Source organism: Argopecten irradians, chromosome 7, assembly GCF_041381155.1.
Source record: "Argopecten irradians isolate NY chromosome 7, Ai_NY, whole genome shotgun sequence".
NCBI classification, from domain to species: domain Eukaryota; kingdom Metazoa; phylum Mollusca; class Bivalvia; order Pectinida; family Pectinidae; genus Argopecten; species Argopecten irradians.
The window spans coordinates 3,803,130-3,830,021 of NC_091140.1; the positions used below are offsets into that span (position 1 = coordinate 3,803,130).

General features: G+C 42.5%; 1 protein-coding gene across 4 annotated transcripts in view; it reads left to right on the plus strand.

Annotated features, from left to right (window-relative positions):
* The window catches only part of LOC138327312 (UDP-N-acetylglucosamine transferase subunit ALG13-like), a 94,119-nt gene that overhangs the window by 15,853 nt on the left and 51,374 nt on the right, over positions 1–26,892 (plus strand). For all 4 annotated transcript variants that reach the window (XM_069273300.1, XM_069273304.1, XM_069273303.1 and 1 more), the window contains 3 exons: positions 5,341–5,422; positions 22,397–22,523; positions 26,566–26,659. In XM_069273300.1, coding sequence (XP_069129401.1) covers positions 5,341–5,422; positions 22,397–22,523; positions 26,566–26,659 — 303 coding nt within the window. The remainder of the gene's footprint in view (positions 1–5,340; positions 5,423–22,396; positions 22,524–26,565; positions 26,660–26,892) is intronic.

Below are 26,892 nucleotides of genomic sequence, written 5' to 3' on the forward strand. Positions count from 1 at the left end.
TAGGCTTAAATCTTTAAACAATTTCTTCTCAAGAACCGAAAGGCCCAGATATTTGGCCTGCAGCATGCTTGGATGAAGGGCTACCAAGTTTGTTCAAATTAATGACCTTGACTGTCATTCAAGGTCACAGGGGTCAAATTGGTTAAAATCCTTAAACGACTTCTTGAGAATAACTAGGAGGCCTACAGACCTGATATTGGGCCTGTGACATGCTGGAATGAAGAGCTACCATGTTTGTTCAAATGAATGACCTTGACCTTCATTCAAGGTCACAGGGGTCAAAAAGGCTAAAATTTTGAAATATCTTTTAGATTAACTTAGAGGCCTAGAGACCTGATATTGGGCCTGTGACATGCTAGGATGAAGGACTACCATATTTAAAAAAAAAAATTACCTTGATCTTCATTTAAGGTCACAGGGTCATATAGATTAAAATCTTTCAACGACTTCTTTTCAAGAACGGAAAGGCTCAGTGTTCGCATATAGGGCCACTAAGTTTGTTCAAATTAATGACCTTGACTGTCATTCAAGGTCACAGGGGTCAATGGTTAAAATCCTTAAACGACTTCTTGAGAATAACTAGGAGGCCTACAGACCTGATATTGGGCCTGTGACATGCTGGAATGAAGAGCTACCATGTTTGTTCAAATGAATGACCTTGACCTTCATTCAAGGTCACAGGGGTCAAAAAGGCTAAAATTTTGAAATATCTTTTTTGATTAACTTAGAGGCCTAGAGACCTGATATTGGGCCTGTGACATGCTAGGATGAAGGACTACCATATTTAAAAAAAAAAATTACCTTGATCTTCATTTAAGGTCACAGGGGTCATATAGATTAAAATCTTTCAACGACTTCTTTTCAAGAACGGAAAGGCTCAGTGTTCGCATATAGGGCCACTAAGTTTGTTCAAATGAATGACCTTGACCTTAATTGAAGGTCACAAGGTTCAAATAGGCTAAAATCTTTAAACAGCTTCTTCTCAAGAACCCGAAAGGTGTAGTTTAATCATTTTACAGTTTTTATTGCTTCGCGCATTGTAAATACGGAATTTAGTTATCCGCTCTCGGGTCTGTTATTAGCTATAACTGTGTAACGATAGGTAGATAGCCATGCGTTAATGATATACTCCAAGTGCAGATATGTGAACAAGAGCACAAACTACAGATTGTGGTGAGTTTTTACCCATTTGTCAATATTATATCATGTCCATACCTGTGTATTACTATCTGTGAATCTAACAAGTGATTAGTTTAGCCAGGTATCTCCTAATTAACTCACCTGTGTAGTGTATTATAATGCGGCATGTTGTTTACATATGCGCACATGTACATGCTAGTGTCATTTCTGTATAGTATATCAGTTTCGTGGGAACATTTAAACTATTAAATTGATGTAAAATAGCAAACTATTTTATAATAGTAATATTTATAATGTAAGTTAGTCAATTTTTTACTACTATTGAACGTTTACAATGCCACTATATATAATCGTGTAGCCGTCACGGTTGAGTGAACCGCACCTGCGCCAACCATAAAGACCGAATGCACAGTCATTTTGTAACTTGGTGTTAGGTATAGATTGCTAAATAGTATATTTTATTAATTTTATTATCCAATATAGAGGTATAAATAGTAAATCTGACATACGTATATTTTAGCTTAAAACCCTGACGATGGTGGATATGTTATGGCACTACTACCACTTCAGCCAAGAGTATATGGTTGTACAGTTTTCATCAAGGATTGCATCGAGGCTTTTATTAGCGGTCCTGTGTAGGCGACGTCTGTAGGTTCTGTGTGAGCCGAGTGTTAGCCTTTGTTCTATGTGAACACTTATACATACATTTCATACTGATGCGACGTGTCATGAACTTTGATTTTTGACTTTGATCCGTAACTATGTTGCTGCATCCAGGTTGCATCGACGGAACCACAAGATAGCAGCTGGTAGCCAGACTGTGGATTACAGACCACGGCAACTCCAGTGATCGTATCTTAGAGACTCCATGAGTATTATATGTAATTAGCTTTCATAGGTACTTCTGTATAATAATGTATCATATGTGTAATTTGTGCAATAAGTGTATCTAGCTTTACTTAGGAAGAACCCAAAAATAATCATGTATATTTTGTAAAATAAATATTGTATATATTGTATAACAGTCTCAGTATCATTCCTTACCACACTTGCATTGCCGAGCTCGTCTTTAGTTACACCATGAACCATCGACCTTGTAAGGAATCTACCTAGAACTATCAAATCTCCTATATTGCTATTCCCTCAGTGCTTTGAATATATATATTTTAGAATGTTTTACTTCCATGGTCTGAAGGGCAGGAGGTACAGGGCTCAATCTGAGAATAGCGTTTGTTCTTTTACTTTGCTATCCTTGAATAAAGAGGAGTCAATATTGTATCAAATGTTGATTGAGAATAATATGGACTCAACTAGCCTGAAAAGTTGGTCTTTATGACCCTAGTGTAAAAAAAAGCAAATTATTTGAAACATATCTTTCAACGTTGAAGTTAAGTGTTTTTCTGTAATCAATGTAATATCCAGTTGAGTTGAACAGACCCTCTGGGGCTCTTGTTGTAATGAAACCCTACTTCTTACTCTACCGACACTACATATTGGGGAGGGAATTAGTAGCTTTGGCCTTAAAGGAAAGATGGTATGATGTGTGAATGTGTTACCTGTCTTCAGCTAGCTGGGTACAGTATGATGGGTGCCAATGTAACCTCCGTCTCCAGCTAGCTGGGAACAGTATGATGGGTGCCAATGTAACCTCCGTCTTCAGTTAGCTGGGTACAGTATGATGGGTGCCAATGTGTTACCTACGTCAGCTAGCTGGGTACAGTATGATGGGTGCCATTGTAACCTCACTCTTCAGCTAGCTGGGTACAGTATGATGTGTGCCAATGTGTTACCTCCGTCAGCTAGCTGGGTGCCATTGTAACCTCACTCTTCAGCTAGCTGGGTACAGTATGATGTGTGCCAATGTGTTACCTCCGTCAGCTAGCTGGGTGCCATTATAACCTCACTCTTCAGCTAGCTGGGTACAGCATGATGTGTGCCAATGTGTTACCTCTGTCAGCTAGCTGGGTGCCATTGTAACCTCACTCTTCAGCTAGCTGGGTACAGTATGATGTGTGCCAATGTGTTACCTGTCTTCAGCTAGCTGGGTACAGTATGATGTGTGCCAATTGTGTTACCTGTCTTCAGCTAGCTGGGTACAGCATGATGTGTGCCAATGTGTTACCTCCGTCAGCTAACTGGGTGCCATTATAACCTCACTCTTCAGCTAGCTGGGTACAGCATGATGTGTGCCAATGTAACCTCCGTCTTCAGCTAGCTGGGAACAGTATGATGTGTGCCAATGTAACCTCCGTCTTCAGCTAGCTGGGTACAGTATGATGTGTGCCAATGTAACCTCCGTCTTCAGCTAGCTGGGTACAGTATGATGGGTGCCTATGTGTTACCTCCGTCTTCAGCTAGCTGGGTACAGTATGATGGGTGCCTATGTGTTACCTCCGTCAGCTAGCTGGGTACAGTATGATGGGTGCCAATGTGTTACCTCTGTCAGCTAACTGGGTACAGTATGATGTGTGCCAATGTAACCTCCGTCTTCAGCTAGCTGGGTACAGTATGATGGGTGCCTATGTGTTACCTCTGTCAGCTAGCCGGGTACAGTATGATGGGTGCCAATGTGTTACCTCCGTCAGCTAGCTGGGTGCCATTGTAACCTCACTCTTCAGCTAGCTGGGTACAGCATGATGTGTGCCAATGTGTTACCTCCGTCAGCTAGCTGGGTGCCATTATAACCTCACTCTTCAGCTAGCTGGGTACAGTATGATGGGTGCCAATGTGTTACCTCCGTCAGCTAGCTGGGTGCCATTGTAACCTCACTCTTCAGCTAGCTGGGTACAGTATGATGTGTGCCAATGTGTTACCTCCGTCAGCTAGCTGTGTGCCATTATAACCTCACTCTTCAGCTAGCTGGGTACAGCATGATGTGTGCCAATGTGTTACCTGTCTTCAGCTAGCTGGGTACAGTATGATGTGTGCCAATGTGTAACCTCCGTCTTCAGCTAGCTGGGTACAGCATGATGTGTGCCAATGTGTTACCTCCGTCAGCTAACTGGGTGCCATTATAACCTCACTCTTCAGCTAGCTGGGTACAGCATGATGTGTGCCAATGTGTTACCTCTGTCTTCAGCTAGCTGGGTACAGTATGATGTGTGCCAATGTGTAACCTCCGTCTTCAGCTAGCTGGGTACAGTATGATGGGTGCCAATGTGTTACCTCCGTCAGCTAGCTGGGTACAGTATGATGTGTGCCAATGTGTTACCTCCGTCAGCTAACTGGGTACAGTATGATGGGTGCCAATGTGTTACCTCTGTCAGCTAACTGGGTACAGTATGATGTGTGCCAATTTGTAACCTCCGTCTTCAGCTAGCTGGGTACAGTATGATGTGTGCCTATGTGTTACCTCCGTCAGCTAGCTGGGTACAGTATGATGGGTGCCAATGTGTTACCTCCGTCAGCTAGCTGGGTACAGTATGATGTGTGCCAATTTGTAACCTCCGTCTTCAGCTAGCTGGGTACAGTATGATGGGTGCCAATGTAACCTCACTCTTCAGCTAGCTGGGTACAGTATGATGGGTGCCAATGTGTTACCTCCGTCAGCTAGCTGGGTACAGTATGATGGGTGCCAATGTGTTACCTCCGTCAGCTAGCTGGGTACAGTATGATGTGTGCCACTTTGTAACCTCCGTCTTCAGCTAGCTGGGTACAGTATGATGGGTGCCAATGTAACCTCACTCTTCAGCTAGCTGGGTACAGTATGATGGGTGCCAATGTGTTACCTCCGTCAGCTAGCTGGGTACAGTATGATGTGTGCCAATGTGTTACCTCCGTCAGCTAGCTGGGTGCCAATGTAACCTCACTCTTCAGCTAGCTGGGTACAGTATGATGGGTGCCTATGTGTTACCTCCGTCAGCTAGCTGGGTACAGTATGATGTGTGCCAATGTGTTACCTCCGTCAGCTAGCTGGGTGCCAATGTAACCTCACTCTTCAGCTAGCTGGGTACAGTATGATGTGTGCCTATGTGTTACCTCCGTCTTCAGCTAGCTGGGTACAGTATGATGTGTGCCAATGTGTTACCTCCGTCAGCTAGCTGGGTGCCAATGTAACCTCACTCTTCAGCTAGCTGGGTACAGTATGATGGGTGCCAATGTGTTACCTCCGTCAGCTAACTGGGTACAGGTGCCTGTGACCACAGCTGGATAGATGGATGCCTGTGGCTAGAGAGACTGATTGATGTGTGTGGTTTTCAGGTGGTTCTCTGCCGGCTACAGGACAACCATTTGGACTGTGTCTATAGTAAGACGTACATGCAACATGCTGCTATATGTCAATGTAAGTATACTTTTTACTTATGGCCATTGTTTGTAACCTCTTATGAACACATTCAAATATTTCCTGCCAGCCTGTTCAAAGGATTCATTATAATAATTAGTGATTTTTCTCCTTATATAACTGGGGTCGGTAAACGACCCCATTACCAATGCCAAACCCCCCTATTTTTTTCCCAATTACAATGAAAAATTCCCAAATCAAATTGCTGAAAACCAAATAAATCCCAGAAATCTTTCCTCTCATTCAATCTAAAAAAAAACTACTCTGAAACTGTGGTTTCCATGTTCTGTAATTTGTAACTGTTTCCCATAACTGCTCTTTTTTGCGATTAAAAATTCCTAATTTGTTGCAAAAACATTTTTCCCAAAATACCCTGAAAAATCACTGATATTAATACTAAACTTTATTTATTTAGGATGAATTTGAATATGACTTTGTTATTCAATGACACACAATACATGTATTAATCTGAACCTGAAGCGCACTAAATCATAAGAAAAAAACCAACAACCAAACGGAAGTGGAATCTTGATTTAATGATAAAAAAATATATTATAAATTTTATTTGTTAAATATAAACTTCTAAAGGTGACAAAGTTCTTGTGATGGTTTAGACAACTTCTACATGAACTTCTGCTTAAAATTACCAATTCATAAAATGTCACTGCTTAGAATTGGTGGCTCATCAGTCAAGTTGAATTGACGCATGTATTTCATGGACCACTTGGCAAAAGGTTATTTTCATTTCAGTAATACGTTACCATAACATTAGTATGCAAATACGCTACCTACACCCATCTTTGTAGCCCCAACAAACAAAAGATTTGAGAATCCCATCTCCCTACCGTACCTCATCTCTTACTCGATGAGAGTAACATAGAGTGGTCTCCCTTCCTCTTTCCTTTATGGCGCTACACAGCGCGGGCGGCAATTGAATTGTGTCAATTTTCTTTCGCTGTTTAGGTCCATTTATTTGATGTTTTTGGTCAAATTTTTCGCACATTCAGTTGTGTGTATACCCATCTTTGTTATCTTTTATTACTGTTATTCGTTTTTTGTGCCTTTTTCGGCCGTTTTTTGACTGTACCACGTGCTCTCCGGTGTTCCGCGCGATCCGTCATTTCTGGTGACATATCGCTGTTTCCGGTTTGTTTACGCTTGTTTTTTGTTCGGTTTTTCGTTGCTGATGTTTCGTTGCCGTTTTTCTTAGGTAAGATTAGTGTCACCTAACACTGTTTTTACGTGTTTTTACATATTTTTCTTACCTTGTTTACGTAATTGTCGTTGTAATGCCTGGTATGTCCCGCTGGGGTCAGCGTCAGGGGTCTGCTCATGGGTGTTCCCATTTCTATGAGCAACGGGACCCACATGATGCATGTCCCCTATGTGGCCTATGTCATAAGTCCTCTCCATGTGAACTTTGTCCAGTTGCTGAGGCTCATGGCCAGGCCGGCATTACACCAAGGCGATCTTCGTCCTCCCGTAAGAGGGATTCGTCCTCATCTTACGGGATGAAGGAAGCAGGCTTCTAGTTCTGCTTCTGTTCCTGTCTCGGTAGTTCCTGTCTCTACAAGTTCTTCTAGGGATCAGGGGGTGGTCCCTCCTGTCCAGGATGTTCCTGGAGTAGGGGAGGGGCAGCCTGACCCTGACATATCTCGGTCTAGGGTCGAATTGGCTGGGAATGCTCGTAAGCTTCCATGCTTGCCTTCGGGTAGGGACTACCAGCCGCCGGTCTCTGATGTTGTCAGCGGCTCCGGCATTCCAGGTGGTGTTGCTGTTGGGGGCGGTCTTGATGCCGGACCTATTCGTCCGAGTTTGGGTTCAGGGACTACAGACTTCCTTTCTGGTTTGTCCGTTTCCACTGGGATTAGTGATGCGCAGCTCTCTAATTCCGGCATCAATTCTGGTCCAACTTTCCCCCCCGTCCAGTTACCTGGTCCCGGTCCTATTAGGTCTGCTCCTGAGTGTGCTGGCTCGGTTTTCCCAGGGGGTCATCCTCATGGTCCTGGGTTTGTTGGTCAGGTATCCGATTTTCGGCCTCCTTTTCCCCCTGGCTTAGGGTATACGGGTGCCTGCAGGCAACCATCCTTGGGCCGCCCAAACCAGCCTGGTTTTGGGTTTCAGCAGCATCCCGGCAGTTATGGGCCTAGCCCATACATGTCCGGGTTTCCACTTGGAGGGAGTGGTGGTCCAACCTCATCCTTTGGTCAGGTTGGCCAGCCCCAGTCTCAGGCAGGCCAGTTTGGCCAGTTTTGGGGTCACTCCCAACCCACGGGACCTTTTCCGTGTTTTCTGGGATACGGTTTTAACTCCATGGCTATTCCTTCTTGGAACCCTTGGGGTTTGGTCTCTCCCTCGCGGAGACCTGTCAGCTGTTCGGTTGCTCCCCCCAACCTACTGCTGCTTCGGGGGCCATTACGGCCGGTCTTAGAAAGGTTCGCCGGACCTTTAGGACTTCTGCTTCTCGTGCAGTCCCGTTTGTCTCCGAGTCCAAGGGTCGAGCTTCATCCGTTAGGTCAAAGCCCTCAGCTTCTGTGGTTAGGAGTTCGGCTCCTAAACGCCACTTGTTGGAGCCTGCTCATGAGAGTTTCCCTGAGTCTGTCTCTTTTGCTGGCCCTTTTCTCCCCGTTGGGACCTCGGGTCCAGGCAACAAGGAGGATATGGACTGAGAGGTCGTGGGTTTGGCAGAGGATGATGATGTTGTTCATCTCTCCCCTGGCTGCTCCGATATTGACCAATCTGGTTTGTCGGATGCAGATCCTCAGGTTGAGGATTTCCAGGATGAGGGTGACCTCGAGGCTGCTGAGGTGGATGCCCAGCAGGTTTTGTCTGGGATGCGGGCCCTTAGGGCCGATGTATCTCGGATTCTCTGGGCGGAGGTTTGCCCACCACCTTCCGCATCATCCATCCCAGAGTCCACCACCCTTTTGGGTTCTTTGGTGGCTCCACGGGCATCTGCTCAGTCAGATCACTCACTGCCAGAAGGCACTGTGTCTTCAGCTCTGGCCACTGCCCAGTCTCGAGTTATGGAGAAGAATTCTTCTTCATCTCGCACGCCTGGGTTTGCTGGGTTGCAGCTCAGTGTTGATGATTTATCAGAGGTTCAGGCCTCTGATTATGCCATTCACGATGGACTGCTGTCCTCTCAGCCAGCTAAGCTGGAGTCTAGAGAATTGGCAGCTTGGCCCGGCAAGTCAGTGGACCAGGTGGTGTTCGGCTCCAAGGAGCACCACAAGATGGAGAGGCTGCTGCGCCTCTCCATTCAAATTCTGTCTTATATAGACTTTCTGACGGTTATATAGGGTATCCGATGTGCCTGAGGGTCACATATCTGAGACAGAGCAGGCCGACATTCAGGACAGAGTAACCTCTGCCCTGAACAGGGCACTGAGAGCCTTGGCGTCTTTACAGGTGTCATTGTTCGCCAATGTCTTGTTGGCTAGGCGTTTTTCTGTGATGAAAAACCGCCCGGTCGAAGAACCTTACCGGTCCCGATTGTTGACTGCCGCCTTCTCTGGGTCCACTCTTTTGGGAGGGACTCTTCCTTCTGTACAGAAGGATTTGAAGGAGGACTCGATCGTTTCTGCCCTTCTTTTGAAGAGATTGCAGACCGTGAAGGCCAGTACCTCGCAGGGGTACGTGCCTCCCAAGAAGAAGGCTAGAACTTCAGCTCCTCAGTCTACTGCGCAGCCGAAGTCGAAGCCTTACTTCAAGGGCAACAAGGGGAAGGGTAAGAAGGGCAAGAACCCTCCTGGGGGTAAGAAGAAGAGTTCCTGACTCTTTTTCCCCCTCCTTGGCCATTCCAGACGAGGGGTCTGTTCTGGAGGACTCCGCTCCTCCAGTTTTAGATTCCGGTCCTTCTCCCGCAGGATTCAGTTTCGGGTTAGGAAGCGATTCTCCCGCCTGGGAGGGTCTCGATCTTCCTCGTCCCGATCTTCCTGTAGGAGGTCGTCTGTCCTTCTTCCTCCCAGAGTGGAAGGAAATCACAGAGGACACGTGGGCCTTGTCTGTGGTCAAGGAGGGGTTGGGCATTCCCCTCTTGCGGGATCCGCCCTTGGCATTAAGACCTATCTTCTTCCCTCCTCCGGGGAGGAAGTAAGGACCATGCTTTTAAAGGGCGCGGTCGAGGAGGTGCCTATGGTGGAATGCACTCCGGGCTTTTATTCCAGAATGTTTCTGGTGCGGAAAAAGTCCGGAGCTTGGCGTCCCATCATAGATCTAAGTGCCTTCAACAGGCACGTAGTTTCTCCTCACTTCAAGATAGAGACTCCACGGAGCATCATAGCTTCGGTGAGAGAGGGGATGTGGGCTACTTCAGTAGATCTGAAGGATGCCTACTTCCATATTCCCATCAAGAAGTCGGCACGGAAATTCCTTCGTTTCACTTGCAACGGGAAGGTTTTTCAGTTCCGGGCCATGCCTTTCCGGCTCACGACAGCTCCTTTGGTTTTCACCAAGCTGCTGCAGGTTGTCGTGGTGTTTCTGCACTACAGGGGAATGGATGTTCACATCTGTTTCGACGATTCCCCCATGCTCTACCTAGTGCGAGAATCTTTGGTGCAGAACACCCGTCTGGTCCTGAAACTTTTGCTCATAGTCGGCTTCATTCCTTCCAGAGAGAAGTCCGAGGTCTCCCCTTCTCGAGACTTTGTCTTCCTGGGAAATCGTTTCAACGCGGATCAGGGCATTGCCTTTGGAGAAGTTCGAGAAGGCCAGAGATCTTGCTCTGACCTTCATCAGTTGGTCACACGTCCAGGTGCGTTGGTTTCTCAGTTTTCTGGGTTATCTCAACTCCCTGGCAGATGTAGTCCCCCTGGGGAGACTTCACATCAGACCTCTCCAGATGTTTCTCCTCACGAACTGGGTTCCTGCCAGCAGGGAATGGGAGGCTTGGCTTCCTCTCAACCTGTCAGTGAAGGAGTTTGCACGGTGGTGAACTCTCAAAGACAATGTTTTACAGGGGGTTCTGTTGTCCAAGCCAGCTCCCACCATGACCTTGTTCACGGACGTGTCCATGACAGGTTGGGGGGCTTACCTCGATGGCCATTGCCAGTCGGGGGAATGGTCTGGGGATCAGCTCTCCGAGCACATCAATGTGCTGGAGTTGAGGACTGTTCTGTTGGCTTTGCAGGCTTTTTGAAAGATTCTGCATTCCAAGGTGGTTTGTGTGGCTACAGACAATTCTAGTTGTCGCGTATCTGGAGAGACGGGGGGGACAAGGTCCCACGTCTTTGTGCCCTCGCTATCCGTGTTCCTCTTCTCTGTCAGGAAATGCACTTGACTATTTTAGTCAAGCATCTTCCAGGCAGGTTGAATGTTCTGGCGGATACTCTCTCCAGGCGCCGCCAGCCAGTTCTGACAGAATGGCAACTAAATCCCTCGATCTTCGAGGGCATTTGTCAGGTGTGGGACAGGCCTCATATAGACCTTTTCGCCACTTCCCTGAACAACCAGTTGCCAACCTTTGTCTCTCCGGTGCCAGACCAATTGGCATGGGCTGTGGACGCGCTATCTCTGGATTGAGAGGGGATGCAGGCTTATGCATTCCCTCTATTCAACCTGGTGGGCAGGGTTCTACAGAAGTTTCGGACGCATCATTGCTCCCTCCTTCTGATAGCGCCCCTGTGGCCAAGACAACCCTGATTTCCGGAGCTCTTGTCGTTTCTGGTGGATGTTCCTCTGGTTCTTCCACCCAGATTCAATTTCCTGCGCCAGCCTCGGTCACGGACGATGCATTCACGTCCCGAGATCCTCCACCTTAACGCGTGGAAGCTATCTCAGGAGGCCTCGCTCAGGCAGGCTTTTCTTCAGACGTGTCAGCCCGCATTGCTCGATCAATTAGGTCTTCCTCTTCTGCCGTCTACCAGTCACGTTGGAAGATCTTCTGTGATTGGTGTATCGGCAGGAAGATTGATCCGATCAAGGCTTCTGTCCAGCTGATTGCAGATTTCCTTCTCTATTTATTTAGGGAACGGAATCTTGCCTCTGGTAATATTGCGGGATACTGCATGGCTATTGCCAGTGTACTTTCTTTTCATGATAGACGAGAGGTAGGGGCTTCCACCTCGTTGTCTGCCTTGATTAGGGGCTTCAGTCTGGACAGGCCTAGGGTACGGCAGTTAGCTCCACAGTGGAACCTAGCACTTGTGTTAGAATCACTGAAGGGGGCTCCTTATGAGCCTTTGGGGTCTGTCTCCCTAAAGTTTTTAACTTTTAAGACTGTCTTCCTGCTTGCCCTTGCCTCAGGCCGTAGAAGGAGTGATATCCATGCTTTGTCTGTTCACTCTTCGGGCCTTCGTTGGGCCAGAGATAGCTCTGCCGTTACCCTTCTCACTGATTCTGCCTTTTTGGTAAAGAATCAGGATCCTGGTTTTTCGCCCGATCCCATTAGGATTCCTTCCTTGACAGTCTCTGTTGAGTCTGAGGAGAATGATCACTTGCTGTCTTGCTGTGTCCCTGTCGAGCACTTAGGTTTTACCTTGATAAAACTAGGGGGGGGGGGGGGGGCGAGGTACTCGATCTCGTCTATTCTTGCCCATTAAACAGGGTCAGCAGGATATCTCCTCCCAGTCCATTTCCAGATGGATATGTCAGGTGATCAAGATTGCTTATGAGCAATCTAATGATCTATCTCGGGCGAAATGCACGGTGAGGGCTCATGAGGTTAGAGCCCTTGCAGCTTCTTTGGCTCTCCTAAATGGGTCCTCATTCCAGGACATCATGTCTGCTGTCTTTTGGCGTGGTCAGTCTACTTTCACTGACTTTTACCTCCGGTCCCTGTCCTCTCATTCTGAGGGACTGTTTTCCTTGGGTCCAGTTGTGGCGGCTCAGTCTGTTACTGTCCCTCCGCCCTAGACATGGTATTTATTTTTGGTTTTAACTGTATGCGGGCATGCAGGCATCACGATGGTACTCCTCTTTTCTCTGGGAGGTATGCCATTTTATATCCCTTTCCTTTGGGGGGTTCCTGGAACCCTTTTTTATTCTCCCTACTGGGGCTTGTCTCATGGATTTGCCGTTTGATTGGGCTGCCTGGCTTCGGACTCTCCACTACGGTAAGACGAAGTTACCATAAGTTATGGTAACGTATTACTGAAATGAAATTGAGGTTTTTCAATCTAAAACCAATTTTCATGATGTAATATTTACCATAACTTTATGGAGTCCCACCCTTCCGTTTCCTCCCCTTTCCTCCTCAGCCATTTTGCCCCTGTGGCTCCATAAAGGGTTTTTGAGGAAGGGAGACCACTCTATGTTACTCTCGTCGAGTACGAGATGAGGTACGGTAGGGAGACGGGATTCTCAAATCTTATGTTTGTTGGGGCTACAAAGATAGGTGTAGGTAGCGTAATTGCATACTAAAGTTATGGTAAGTATTACATCATGAAAATTGGTTTTACATTGAAAAACCTCAAATTCACACCTTCAATAAATTAAAGGATAAAAGGTTAAAAGGTCATATTTTGCTTTTCAGACATGTATCTTATATTTGTAAGTCCATCAACACAATATAGTTATATACATGGTCTATTTACATGTCTCTGTTGGTTAAAGATTGGTACTAGAGAGTTTAAGGTGACATCTGATGCATTTGTTATAAACAATTAACATTCTTCTCCAAAACCACTGCATGAGATTCATTGAAATTGTGTAGAATACTTTTATGTGGTTGCAAACACTCATTGGCCTGGTAGCCAAGGCTAAAAAGGGGTTATAATGACATAAAATTCAAAAATCTTCATCTTAATTTATCACTACCAGATGTGGTAAATAAAGTTTTATGCCTCACTTTCATTTAGAATGTTCTGATTGGATTAAACTTGATCACATGACATTGAATAAATTAGATACTTCACCGGAATTGGAAGGAGAAGGAAATAACCCAATGGAAAGAACCCCTGAGGGAAATAACCCCTTGGAAGCTCCGCACATGGCCGGAAGTTGATGTCATCTGCATCGTTAACCAACAGTGGCAATGCTGTTGCTTATTTTTTAGAAGCCAGACAAATTTATTAACGTTGTTGGGAAATATCGTGATGAGTTTTTTACCAGAGATTTTCTTCTTTTAATTTTGTTCGGTATAATAAAAGAATTATGTCCTCATGGCTCGGGATACATCTAGAATTGTCTCCCTGGAAAGAGTTATTTTCTCTACGGCTTTGCCCTGGAGGAAAAAACTCTTTCCAGACAATTGTAGATGAATCCCGACGCATAGGGCCATACTTGTATAATATTCTTCATGGTTGGTTTGAGATACTTCACAAAAATTGTGAAATTCATTACTCGAGGTCTAGTGAAGGTTTTCCTCAGTGAGGGGTTCATTTGTTTATAGCCTATAGTTTATAAAGGAGTGATGTAGTTAAACGTCATGGACCAATTGGCTTTTATTGACCCACAGGGTAAAGATCTTCTTGTTGACCCTTGGATACAGTACAATCAAATACTGTACTCTTTATAGACCAAAAGCCTAAAGGTCCTTTACAAAATTGTGAATTTTCTTATCCTAGATTCTTGGGTTTCCCCCTGGGAGATGGTCAATTTGGGCCTCTTATCTCAAAAACCGTATATGGTACAATTGATTTGAAATATTGAATTTGATAATAGCCTATGATATCAAAGGATGTGCAAAAGGAGTCTCATGAAGTTACTGAAAACATCAAGATGGTCACCAGAGACTAATAGGACAAATACTTTTGATTTTAAGAAATATGGTTTTAGTCATTTAAGGTCACTTTAAGTTTAGGAAGTGAAGGAAGACAAGTTACCACTTTTTATTGATCTGATGATGGTGGGCTATTCAAATCGCCCTGCGTCCGTGGTTCGTCGTCCGCCGTCCGCCGTCCGTCGTCCGTCGTCCGTCGTCCGTCGTCCGTCGTCCGTCGTCCGTCGTCCGTCCGTAAACAATGCTTGTTATCACTATTTCTTAAAAACTGCAGCAGGGATTTTGTTCAAACTTCACATGGAGGTTCCCCTTGGTCCATATTTGTGCCATAGAGATTTTGAGGCTGATGGGAAAAACAAGATGGCCGCCAGGCAGCCATCTTTGATTTTGGCAGTTGAAGTTTGTTATCGATATTTCTTGAGAACTACTGAAGGGATTTTGTTCAAACTTCACATGGAGGTTACCCTTGGTCCCTAGTTGTGCCATACAAATTTTGAGGCTGATCGGAAAAATAAGATGGCCGCCAGGCAGCCATCTTTGATTTTGGCAGTTGAAGTTTGTTATCGATATTTCTTGAGAACTACTGAAGGAATTTTGTTCAAACTTCACATGGAGGGTACCCTTGGTCCCTAGTTGTGCCATACAGATTTTGCGGCTGATCGGAAAAACAAGATGGCCGCCAGGCAGCCATCTTTGATTTTGGCAGTTGAAGTTTGTTATCGATATTTCTTGAGAACTACTGAAGGGATTTTGTTCAAACTTCACATGGAGGTTACCCTTGGTCCGTAATTGTGCCATACAGATTTTGCGGCTGATCGGAAAAACAAGATGGCCGCCAGGCAGCCATCTTTGATTTTGGCAGTTGAAGTTTGTTATCAATATTTCTTGAGAACTACTGAAGGGATTTTGTTCAAACTTCACATGGAGGTTACCCTTGGTCCCTAGTTGTGCCATACAGATTTTTAGGCTGATCGTAAAAACAAGATGGCCGCCAGGCAGCCATCTTTAATTTTGGCAGTTGAAGTTTGTTATCGATATTTCTTGAGAACTACTGCAGGGATTTTGTTCAAACTTCACATGGAGGTTACCCTTGGTCCCTATTTGTGCCATACAGATTTTGAGGCTGATAGAAAAAACAAGATGGCCGCCAGGCGGCCATCTTGGATTTTGATAGTTAAGGTTTGATATCCCCATTTCTCAAAAAGTGCTGAAGGGATCTTTCTCAAATTTAATATGTAGGTTCCCCTAGGGCCCTGTTGTGCATATTGCAATTTTGGACCAATCGGTGAACAAGATGGCCGCCAGGCCGCCATCTTGGATTTCGATAGTTAAAGTTTGTTATGGCTGTTTCTCAGATAGTACTGAAGGGATCTGTCTCAAATAACATATGTAGGTTCCCCTAGGGACCTAGTTGTGCATATTGCATTTTGCGCCAGGCAGCCATCTTGGATTTTGTTATTCAAAGTTTGTTATCGCTATTTCTCAAAAAGTGCTGAAGGGATCTTTCTCAAATTTAATATGTAGGTTCCCCTAGGGCCCTTGTTGTGCATATTGCAATTTTGGACCAATCGGTGAACAAGATGGCCGCCAGGCCGCCATCTTGGATTTCGATAGTTAAAGTTTGTTATGGCTATTTCTCAGATAGTACTGAAGGGATCTGTCTCAAATAACATATGTAGGTTCCCCTAGGGCCCTAGTTGTGCATATTGTGATTTGGGACCGATCGGTCAACAAAATTGCTGCCAGGCAACCATCTTGGATTTTTAGGTCATCTGACCCAAAGGGTCAGGATGACCTATAGTCATCATGCACTGTCCGTCGTCGTCCGCCGTCCGCCGTCCGCCGTCCGCCATGCGTAAACTTTTCATTCAAACAACTTCTTCTCAATAACCGTAAGGCCCAAAGTACTCATATTTGGCCTGTAGCATACTGGGATGAAGGGCTATCAAAATTGTGAAAATAAATGACCTTGACGTACTTTCAAGGTCACAGGGGTCAAATAGGCTAAAATCTTTGAACGACTTCTTCTAACTAGCCAAAAGGTCCAGGGTACTCATATTTGACCTGTAGCATGCTGGGATGAAGGGCTACAAAAGTTGTGAAAATTAATGACCTTGACGTATTGTCAAGGTCACCGGGGGTCAAATAGGCTAAAATCTTTGAACTAATTCTTCTAACTAACCAAAAGGTCCAGGGTACTCATATTTGGCCTGTAGCATGCTGGGATGAAGGGCTACCAAAGTTGTGAAAATAAATGACCTTGACCTACTTTGAAGGTCGCAGGGGTCAAATAGGCTAAAATCTTTGAACGACTTCTTCTAACTAACCGAAAGGTCCAGGGTACTCATATTTGGCCTGTAGCATGCTGGGATGAAGGGCTACCAAAGTTGTGAAAATAAATGACCTTGACCTACTTTGAAGGTCGCAGGGGTCAAATAGGCTAAAATCTTTGAACGACTTCTTCTAACTAACCGAAAGGTCCAGGGTATTCATATTTGGCCTGTAGCATGCTGGGATGAAGGGCTACCAAAGTTGTGAAAGTTGATGAACTTGACCTACTTTCAAGGTCACAGGGGTCAAATTGGCTAAAATCTTTGAACGACTTCTTCTAACTAACCAAAAGGTCCAGGGTACTCATATTTGAACTGTAGCATGCTGGGATGAAGGGCTACAAAAGTTGTGAAACTTAATGACCTTGACGTATTGTCAAGGTCACCGGGGGTTAAATAGGCTAAAATCTTTGAACGACTTCTTCTAACTAACCAAAAGATCCAGGGTACTCATATTTGGCCTGTAGCATGCTGGGATGAAGGGCTACCAAAGTTGTGAAAATAAATGACCTTGACCTACTTTGAAGGTCGCAGGGGTCAAATAGGCTAAAATCTTTGAACGACTTCTTCTAACTAATCAAAAGGTCCAGGGTACTCATATTTGGCCTGTAGCATGCTGGGATGAAGGGCTACAAAAATTGTGAAAATTAATGACCTTGACGTACTCTCAAGGTCACCGGGGGTCAAATAGGCTAAAATCTTTGAACGACTTCTTCTAACTAAACGAAAGGTCCAGGGTACTCATATTTGGCCTGCAGCATGCTGGGATGAAGGGCTACCAAAGTTGTGAAAATGAATGACCTTGACCTACTTTCAAGGTCATAGGAGTCAAATAGACTAAAATCTTTGAATGACTTTTTCTAACTAACTGAAAGGTTCAGGGTACTCATATTTGGCCTGTACCATGCTGGGATGAAGGGCTACCAAAGTTGTGAAAATTGATGACCTTGACTTACTTTCAAGGTCACGAGAGTTTTTGTTAACTAACCCAAAAGTCCAGGATACTCATATTTTGCTTGTGGCATGCTGGGATGAAGGGTTACCATAGTTATAAAAATGAATGACCTTGACAGGGGTCAATTAAGCTAAAATCTTTGAATGACTTTTTCTAACTAACCGAAAGGTTCAGGGTACTCATATTTGGCCTGTAGCATGCTGGGATGAAGGGCTACCAAAGTTGTGAAAATTGATGAACTTGACCTACTTTCAAGGTCACGAGAGTCAAATATTCCAAAATCTTGAATTTTGAACTTCTTCTTAAGTTCTACCAGTGTGATTAAGCTGAAACCTGCATGAAATGATCCTGACATGGTCCTGACGAAGTCAGTGTTGTTATATTTTATGTCGATCCAAAATCCAAGATGGCTGCCACAGATGATCCAAGATGGCTGCCACAGATGCCATCTTGAAAACATACTTGTATAATATTCTTCATGGTTGGTTTGAGATACTTCACAAAAATTGTGAAATTCATTACTCGAGGTCTAGTGAAGGTTTTCCTCAGTGAGGGGTTCATTTGTTTATAGCCTATAGTTTATAAAGGAGTGATGTAGTTAAACGTCATGGACCAATTGGCTTTTATTGACCCACAGGGTAAAGATCTTCTTGTTGACCCTTGGATACAGTACAATCAAATACTGTACTCTTTATAGACCAAAAGCCTAAAGGTCCTTTACAAAATTGTGAATTTTCTTATCCTAGATTCTTGGGTTTCCCCCTGGGAGATGGTCAATTTGGGCCTCTTATCTCAAAAACCGTATATGGTACAATTGATTTGAAATATTGAATTTGATAATAGCCTATGATATCAAAGGATGTGCAAAAGGAGTCTCATGAAGTTACTGAAAACATCAAGATGGTCACCAGAGACTAATAGGACAAATACTTTTGATTTTAAGAAATATGGTTTTAGTCATTTAAGGTCACTTTAAGTTTAGGAAGTGAAGGAAGACAAGTTACCACTTTTTAGTGATCTGATGATGGTGGGCTATTCAAATCCAAAATTTTGTTCAAACTTCACATGGAGGTTCCCCTTGGTCCATATTTGTGCCATAGAGATTTTGAGGCTGATGGGAAAAACAAGATGGCCGCCAGGCAGCCATCTTTGATTTTGGCAGTTGAAGTTTGTTATCGATATTTCTTGAGAACTACTGAAGGGATTTTGTTCAAACTTCACATGGAGGTTACCCTTGGTCCCTAGTTGTGCCATACAAATTTTGAGGCTGATCGGAAAAATAAGATGGCCGCCAGGCAGCCATCTTTGATTTTGGCAGTTGAAGTTTGTTATCGATATTTCTTGAGAACTACTGAAGGAATTTTGTTCAAACTTCACATGGAGGGTACCCTTGGTCCCTAGTTGTGCCATACAGATTTTGCGGCTGATCGGAAAAACAAGATGGCCGCCAGGCAGCCATCTTTGATTTTGGCAGTTGAAGTTTGTTATCGATATTTCTTGAGAACTACTGAAGGGATTTTGTTCAAACTTCACATGGAGGTTACCCTTGGTCCGTAATTGTGCCATACAGATTTTGCGGCTGATCGGAAAAACAAGATGGCCGCCAGGCAGCCATCTTTGATTTTGGCAGTTGAAGTTTGTTATCAATATTTCTTGAGAACTACTGAAGGGATTTTGTTCAAACTTCACATGGAGGTTACCCTTGGTCCCTAGTTGTGCCATACAGATTTTTAGGCTGATCGGAAAAACAAGATGGCCGCCAGGCAGCCATCTTTGATTTTGGCAGTTGAAGTTTGTTATCTATATTTCTTGAGAACTACTGAAGGGATTTTGTTCAAACTTCACATGGAGGTTACCCTTGGTCCCTATTTGTGCCATACAGATTTTGAGGCTGATAGAAAAAACAAGATGGCCGCCAGGCGGCCATCTTGGATTTTGATAGTTAAGGTTTGATATCCCCATTTCTCAAAAAGTGCTGAAGGGATCTTTCTCAAATTTAATATGTAGGTTCCCCTAGGGCCCTTGTTGTGCATATTGCAATTTTGGACCAATCGGTGAACAAGATGGCCGCCAGGCCGCCATCTTGGATTTCGATAGTTAAAGTTTGTTATGGCTGTTTCTCAGATAGTACTGAAGGGATCTGTCTCAAATAACATATGTAGGTTCCCCTAGGGACCTAGTTGTGCATATTGCATTTTGCGCCAGGCAGCCATCTTGGATTTTGTTATTCAAAGTTTGTTATCGCTATTTCTCAAAAAGTGCTGAAGGGATCTTTCTCAAATTTAATATGTAGGTTCCCCTAGGGCCCTTGTTGTGCATATTGCAATTTTGGACCAATCGGTGAACAAGATGGCCGCCAGGCCGCCATCTTGGATTTCGATAGTTAAAGTTTGTTATGGCTATTTCTCAGATAGTACTGAAGGGATCTGTCTCAAATAACATATGTAGGTTCCCCTAGGGCCCTAGTTGTGCATATTGTGATTTGGGACCGATCGGTCAACAAAATTGCTGCCAGGCAACCATCTTGGATTTTTAGGTCATCTGACCCAAAGGGTCAGGATGACCTATAGTCATCATGCACTGTCCGTCCGTCGCCGTCCGCCGTCCGCCGTCCGCCATGCGTAAACTTTTCATTCAAACAACTTCTTCTCAATAACCGTAAGGCCCAAAGTACTCATATTTGGCCTGTAGCATACTGGGATGAAGGGCTATCAAAGTTGTGAAAATAAATGACCTTGACCTACTTTCAAGGTCACAGGGGTCAAATAGGCTAAAATCTTTGAACGACTTCTTCTAACTAACCAAAAGGTCCAGGGTACTCATATTTGACCTGTAGCATGCTGGGATGAAGGGCTACAAAAGTTGTGAAAATTAATGACCTTGACGTATTGTCAAGGTCACCGGGGGTCAAATAGGCTAAAATCTTTGAACGACTTCTTCTAACTAACCAAAAGGTCCAGGGTACTCATATTTGGCCTGTAGCATGCTGGGATGAAGGGCTACCAAAGTTGTGAAAATAAATGACCTTGACCTACTTTGAAGGTCGCAGGGGTCAAATAGGCTAAAATCTTTGAACGACTTCTTCTAACTAACCGAAAGGTCCAGGGTATTCATATTTGGCCTGTAGCATGCTGGGATGAAGGGCTACCAAAGTTGTGAAAGTTGATGAACTTGACCTACTTTCAAGGTCACAGGGGTCAAATTGGCTAAAATCTTTGAACGACTTCTTCTAACTAACCAAAAGGTCCAGGGTACTCATATTTGAACTGTAGCATGCTGGGATGAAGGGCTACAAAAGTTGTGAAACTTAATGACCTTGACGTATTGTCAAGGTCACCGGGGGTTAAATAGGCTAAAATCTTTGAACGACTTCTTCTAACTAACCAAAAGATCCAGGGTACTCATATTTGGCCTGTAGCATGCTGGGATGAAGGGCTACCAAAGTTGTGAAAATAAATGACCTTGACCTACTTTGAAGGTCGCAGGGGTCAAATAAGCTAAAATCTTTGAACGACTTCTTCTAACTAATCAAAAGGTCCAGGGTACTCATATTTGGCCTGTAGCATGCTGGGATGAAGGGCTACAAAAATTGTGAAAATTAATGACCTTGACGTACTCTCAAGGTCACCGGGGGTCAAATAGGCTAAAATCTTTGAACGACTTCTTCTAACTAAACGAAAGGTCCAGGGTACTCATATTTGGCCTGCAGCATGCTGGGATGAAGGGCTACCAAAGTTGTGAAAATGAATGACCTTGACCTACTTTCAAGGTCATAGGAGTCAAATAGACTAAAATCTTTGAATGACTTTTTCTAACTAACTGAAAGGTTCAGGGTACTCATATTTGGCCTGTACCATGCTGGGATGAAGGGCTACCAAAGTTGTGAAAATTGATGACCTTGACTTACTTTCAAGGTCACGAGAGTTTTTGTTAACTAACCCAAAAGTCCAGGATACTCATATTTTGCTTGTGGCATGCTGGGATGAAGGGTTACCATAGTTATAAAAATGAATGACCTTGACAGGGGTCAATTAAGCTAAAATCTTTGAATGACTTTTTCTAACTAACCGAAAGGTTCAGGGTACTCATATTTGGCCTGTAGCATGCTGGGATGAAGGGCTACCAAAGTTGTGAAAATTGATGAACTTGACCTACTTTCAAGGTCACGAGAGTCAAATATTCCAAAATCTTGAATTTTGAACTTCTTCTTAAGTTCTACCAGTGTGATTAAGCTGAAACCTGCATGAAATGATCCTGACATGGTCCCGACCAAGTCAGTGTTGTTATATTTTATGTCGATCCAAAATCCAAGATGGCTGCCACAGATGATCCAAGATGGCTGCCACAGATGCCATCTTGAAAACACATTTGAACTTCTTCTCAAGTTCTACCAGTGCAATTTAACTGAAACTTGAAACATGAAATGCAACTGATATGATCTTGTCAAAGTGTTGTTGTATCTCTGGTTGATCCCAGATTGAAGATGGCTACCATGACACCATATCTAATTATTTTCCTATACAGCTATTGCCAAGATAGTCAGATGACCGTTAAGGCCCTTGGGCCTCTTGTTATATTCAAAGTTTGTTATCGCTATTTCTCAGAAAGTATTGAATGGATCTTTCTCAAATTTCACATGTAGGTTCCCCTAGGGCCCTAGTTGTGCATATTGTGATTTGGGACCGATTGATCAACAAGATGGCCACCAAGGAGTCATCTTGGATTTTGAAAGTTGAAGTTTGTTACCGCTATTTCTCAAAAGGTACTGAAGCGATCTGTCTCAAATTTTATATGTAGTATGTTTGAAAAAGTTAAAAAAGTAGAGAAAATATCCATCTTTCCTTTGTCAGATGTAGATCATTCTTTGGTGGGCGCCAAGATCCCTCTAGGATCTCTTGTTTAACTACCAAGTACATTACTCACTAATGATCAACTTGATCATAGTAGGGCAACATATTCTGATGAACACTAGTTTTTCAGCCAATGTCAATAAGAAAATTCTTAATAACTTGTTTTTTTTATTTCAGCCATAATCTACGATATTCTTTACAAAGGAGTTTTTAGACTAGATTCTGAGCTTGAGGAAGCAGTACAATTAATCCGAGATCAGAACAATAAGAAGAGGAACACAGAATGGGAGGGACAGTCTCTAAGGTGATTATCAGAAACTGAGTTAGAAGAGTTAAGGGGCAATCTCTAAGGTTATTATCAGAAACAGTTGGAATAGTAGGGGGCCATCTCTAAGGTGATTATCAGAAACAGTTAGAAGAGTTAAGGGGCCATCTCTAAGGTGATTATCAGAAACAGAAGAGTTAATGAGCCATCTCTAAGGTGATTATCAGAAACAGTTAGAAGAGTTAAGGGGCCATCTCTAAGGTGATTATCAGAAACAGTTAGAAGAGTTGAGGGGCCATCTCTAATGTGATTATCAGAAACAGTTAGAAGAGTTAAGGGGCCATCTCTAATGTGATTATAAGAAACAGTTAGAAGAGTTAATGAGCCATCTATAAATTGACTATCAGAAACAGAAGAGTTAAGGGGCCATCTCTAAGGTGATTATCAGACAGTTAGAATAGTTGGGGCCATCTCTAAGGTGATTATCATAAACAGTTAGAATAGTTGGGGCCATCTCTAAGGTGATTATCAGAAACAGTTAGAAGAGTTAAGGGGCCATCTCTAAGGTGATTATCAGAAATAGTTAGAAGAGTTGAGGGGCCATCTCTAATGTGATTATCAGAAACAGTTAGAAGAGTTAATGAGCCATCTATAAATTGACTATCAGAAACAGAAGAGTTAAGGGGCCATCTCTAAGGTGATTATCATAAACAGTTAGAATAGTTGGGGCCATCTCTAAGGTGATTATCAGAAACAGTTAGAAGAGTTAAGGGGGCCATCTCTAAGGTGATTATCAGAAACAGTTAGAAGAGTTAAGGGGCCATCTCTAAGGTGATTATCAGAAACAGTTAGAAGAGTTAACAACATATACATTCTCCTGAATATAGGAAATCAAACTAAGTGAACATCTTGATGTATGTGGACAAAAGAACTTTAAAATATTTCCATTTTACAAAATGTACACAGACACTGCTTTAGAAAGAAAAGAGAAAGAAAAGTAATTTATCAAATTATTTAAACCTAAACTAAATAGCCTAATTTAAGATTTACCTCCCCTTTATTTATTGTGACGTCAACAAACCTATGACGTCATCATGTGTTGTTGTTGTTATTGTCATGTAACTATAGTTGAGCATCTGAAGATAAAGTGAAAGCGCTAATGCTTAACGAAGACTTCGTCGTTTGTGCATTTTTTTTCTATATATATATATATGGGGAGTGCCAAACAGGGACAGTAACTCTGTACAAGTCCCACCAAGTTGTCACAGTAACATAAACTCTGTGCAAGTCACACCAAGTCACATTATAATAAACTCTGTACAAGTCACACCAAGTCACAGTAACATAAACTCTGTGCAAGTCCCACTAAGTCACAGTAACATAAAGTCTGTACAAGTCCCACCAAGTCCTCACAGTAACATAAACTCTGTACAAGTCCCACCAAGTCACAGTAACATAAAGTCTGTACAAGTCCCACCAAGTCACAGTAACATAAACTGTGTACAAGGCTCACCAAGTCACAGTAACAAACTGTGTACAAGGCTCACCAAGTTACTGTAACAAACTCTGTACAAGGCTCACCAAGTTACAGTAACAAACTCTGTACAAGGCTCACCAAGTCACAGTAACATAAACTCTTTACAAGTCTCAACAGATTTGGTGATTTGGACTCTACTTGTTGCACCTAGTCACATCATATGTTTCTTTTAGAATTTTCTGAGTGTCAAACAGGAACACTAACTCCCCACTTCATAAAGTCACATTATACTGGCAAAATAAAACCCAACACAGTTGTTCCACATCCATGCTGACCATAAAGCAAAAACAGTAACTAATTGTTAGCTTACCTGGTCCAAAGGACCAATGTGAGCTGGGCCAAAAGGGTATATAAACAAATTCTTCTCTTAAACTAGGCATTGGATAGCTTTCATATTACATTGGTAACATCCTTATGGGTTGGGAATTGTACAAATGGTTGGGCTGACCCCCAGGGACATTGGATAACACTCATATTGCATTTGTAGCATCCTTATGGGGTGGGGAATCAAAATTGTACAAATGGTGGGGCCAAAAGGATCAATTTTACTATTTCAAATTGCAAGAGTTTTTATGATAATTACTAAATAAACCAGGTGAGTGATACAGGCTCTCTAGACCTCTTGTTAAAGTATATTAGGACCAGGGGACATAACCCAGAGCTCAGGCCAAAACTAGGATGATTTGAAGGGAGACAGGAAAAACGTTGTTTTCAGAAATCAAAAAAAGATGTATTACCTTTATAAAATGAAATCTCGTATTATAATGCAATTGGGTCAGACAATTGGCTCAGTACTTAAGCCCTTCCAGTAGGATGGTTGCACCAGATACATTTTAACTTAAATATTGATGTTAAAACTGTTTTTGACATCACACTTTGTCAGAGCAGAACGTCATCAATTTTAGATCAATCTTTGATGTTAAACAGATGGTACAAATATTTCTATAGTAATGTATTTAATATGGTTTTACTTGGATGTCAAGTACCTTTGAATTGTGTAATACATATTTGATTCCCATGCTAGCAAGGGAAATGTAGAGAATATATATATAATACATATTTTATCAATTAAGTCAATCAATTAGTTCAATGAAGAAATACCTGGTAGTTGTGGACATATATAAAGTTGTATACTCTGTTAAAGTACGTTATTAAAAGTAACAGAATTGTACAAAAAATGGACCTATAGACTGTAATATTATTCACTTTAGAAATAATTTTCAATAGATATATTACCAACATCTTAAATTCAGAAAACATCATTAAAACATGTTCCAGGTGAATGTGCAAATATTTTCACAATTGAAAGAATAAGATAAGATGTTATGGTGTATACAAAATAATTATCACAAGAATTTATGTTAAATTTTAAATATAATAAAAATGAATAAAAAAGATTTTTTTGAGTATGCCAATACTTAAATGAATTTTCACCAATTAAAACATGTGTATACATCAATTTGACAAGTTTAATCCCACACTCCCCTCAAAAAAAAAAAAAATTAAAATTAAAAAAAAACAACAAAAAATTAGATATTAATAAAAAAAATGACTACATGTAGTTAATTCAATGAATTTGTAGTCTTATGTTTTTAGGAATAAATTTGACAGCTAATTTTGGTTTGCAATTTGTTTGAGTGAAACAATTGAAATACAGTACAGTAATTGTATTGGTTTAATTAAAAGTACTTGTATGGATGATAAGAGCAGTCAAGGGTCTGTATATACCTGTACATTAACAATTAATTTTCTTCTATATTTTTACTCATAGGAGAAACGAGAGATAAAAGATCATGTTCACTCATATTTACTTGTAGAAGAAATGAGAGAAAAAATGATGAGATTAGCTGGTTGTACTGTTGTAAAGCCGTATTGATGTAAAGCCGTTATGGTGATATTGTGACCATGAAATGGTGTTGTTCAGTAATCTTTGTATTATGGTGTATTTAGCCTGGACCATGTGCTTTCTTTGTGGAGAACTAAGATGACAAGGTGTTATACACTACCAGTATACACACTGGGAAATTGATTGGAAAAGTGGATCTAGGTGCTTATACTATAGAGTAGACTCACAAAAAGCGTTTGTCACTTTTAAACCCTTCATACTGTGTTTTAAAGATTATGTATCAAAAGTATAATAAAGTTTATCAAATGAAAGTTTCTTTGACAAAAAACCTTGAAAACATTAAGAAAATAAATGAGGTAATAAAAATTAGTTCTTTTTTCAACGTATTCTATTAAGCATGCCAAACCGACTAGATTACCGTGGCAATGGTAAAAATCCACAGACACAACAATGACAAAATTTGATCGGCCACAGCTGGTATACATTTCGTCATTGATTATCATATCTGGGAGCATTTAGGAAATCAATCTCGGGACGGGGATGTAAGAAACAGACACTAGATTCTGTAAGGTGTTGTTCACACTGAGGTGACATCAAATTTGATCAATATTTTGGGAGGGGGACGTAGGAGTATTTCTGTCATCAGTCCAGCGTGTACTAATGGCCTTCTAATGTCCTTAATGTGTGTGATGTTTTAGTGACAGTCCTGGATCTAATGCAAGCAGTAACTGCAGCAGCAGCAGTGGTAGTGGCAGAGGTGAGGGGCACCAACACCGGGAACATCGTAGTAAGGTAAATATTACAGTGTATTATATCACTTATCATGACATTGGTGGGGGGCACCAACACCAGGAACATTGTAGGAAGGTAAATATTACAGTGTATTATATCACTTATCATGACATTGGTGGGGGCACCAACACCAGGAACATCATAGTAAGGTAAATATTACAGTGTATTATATCACTTATCATGACATTGGTGGGGGGCACCAACACAGGGAACATTGTAGTAAGGTAAATATT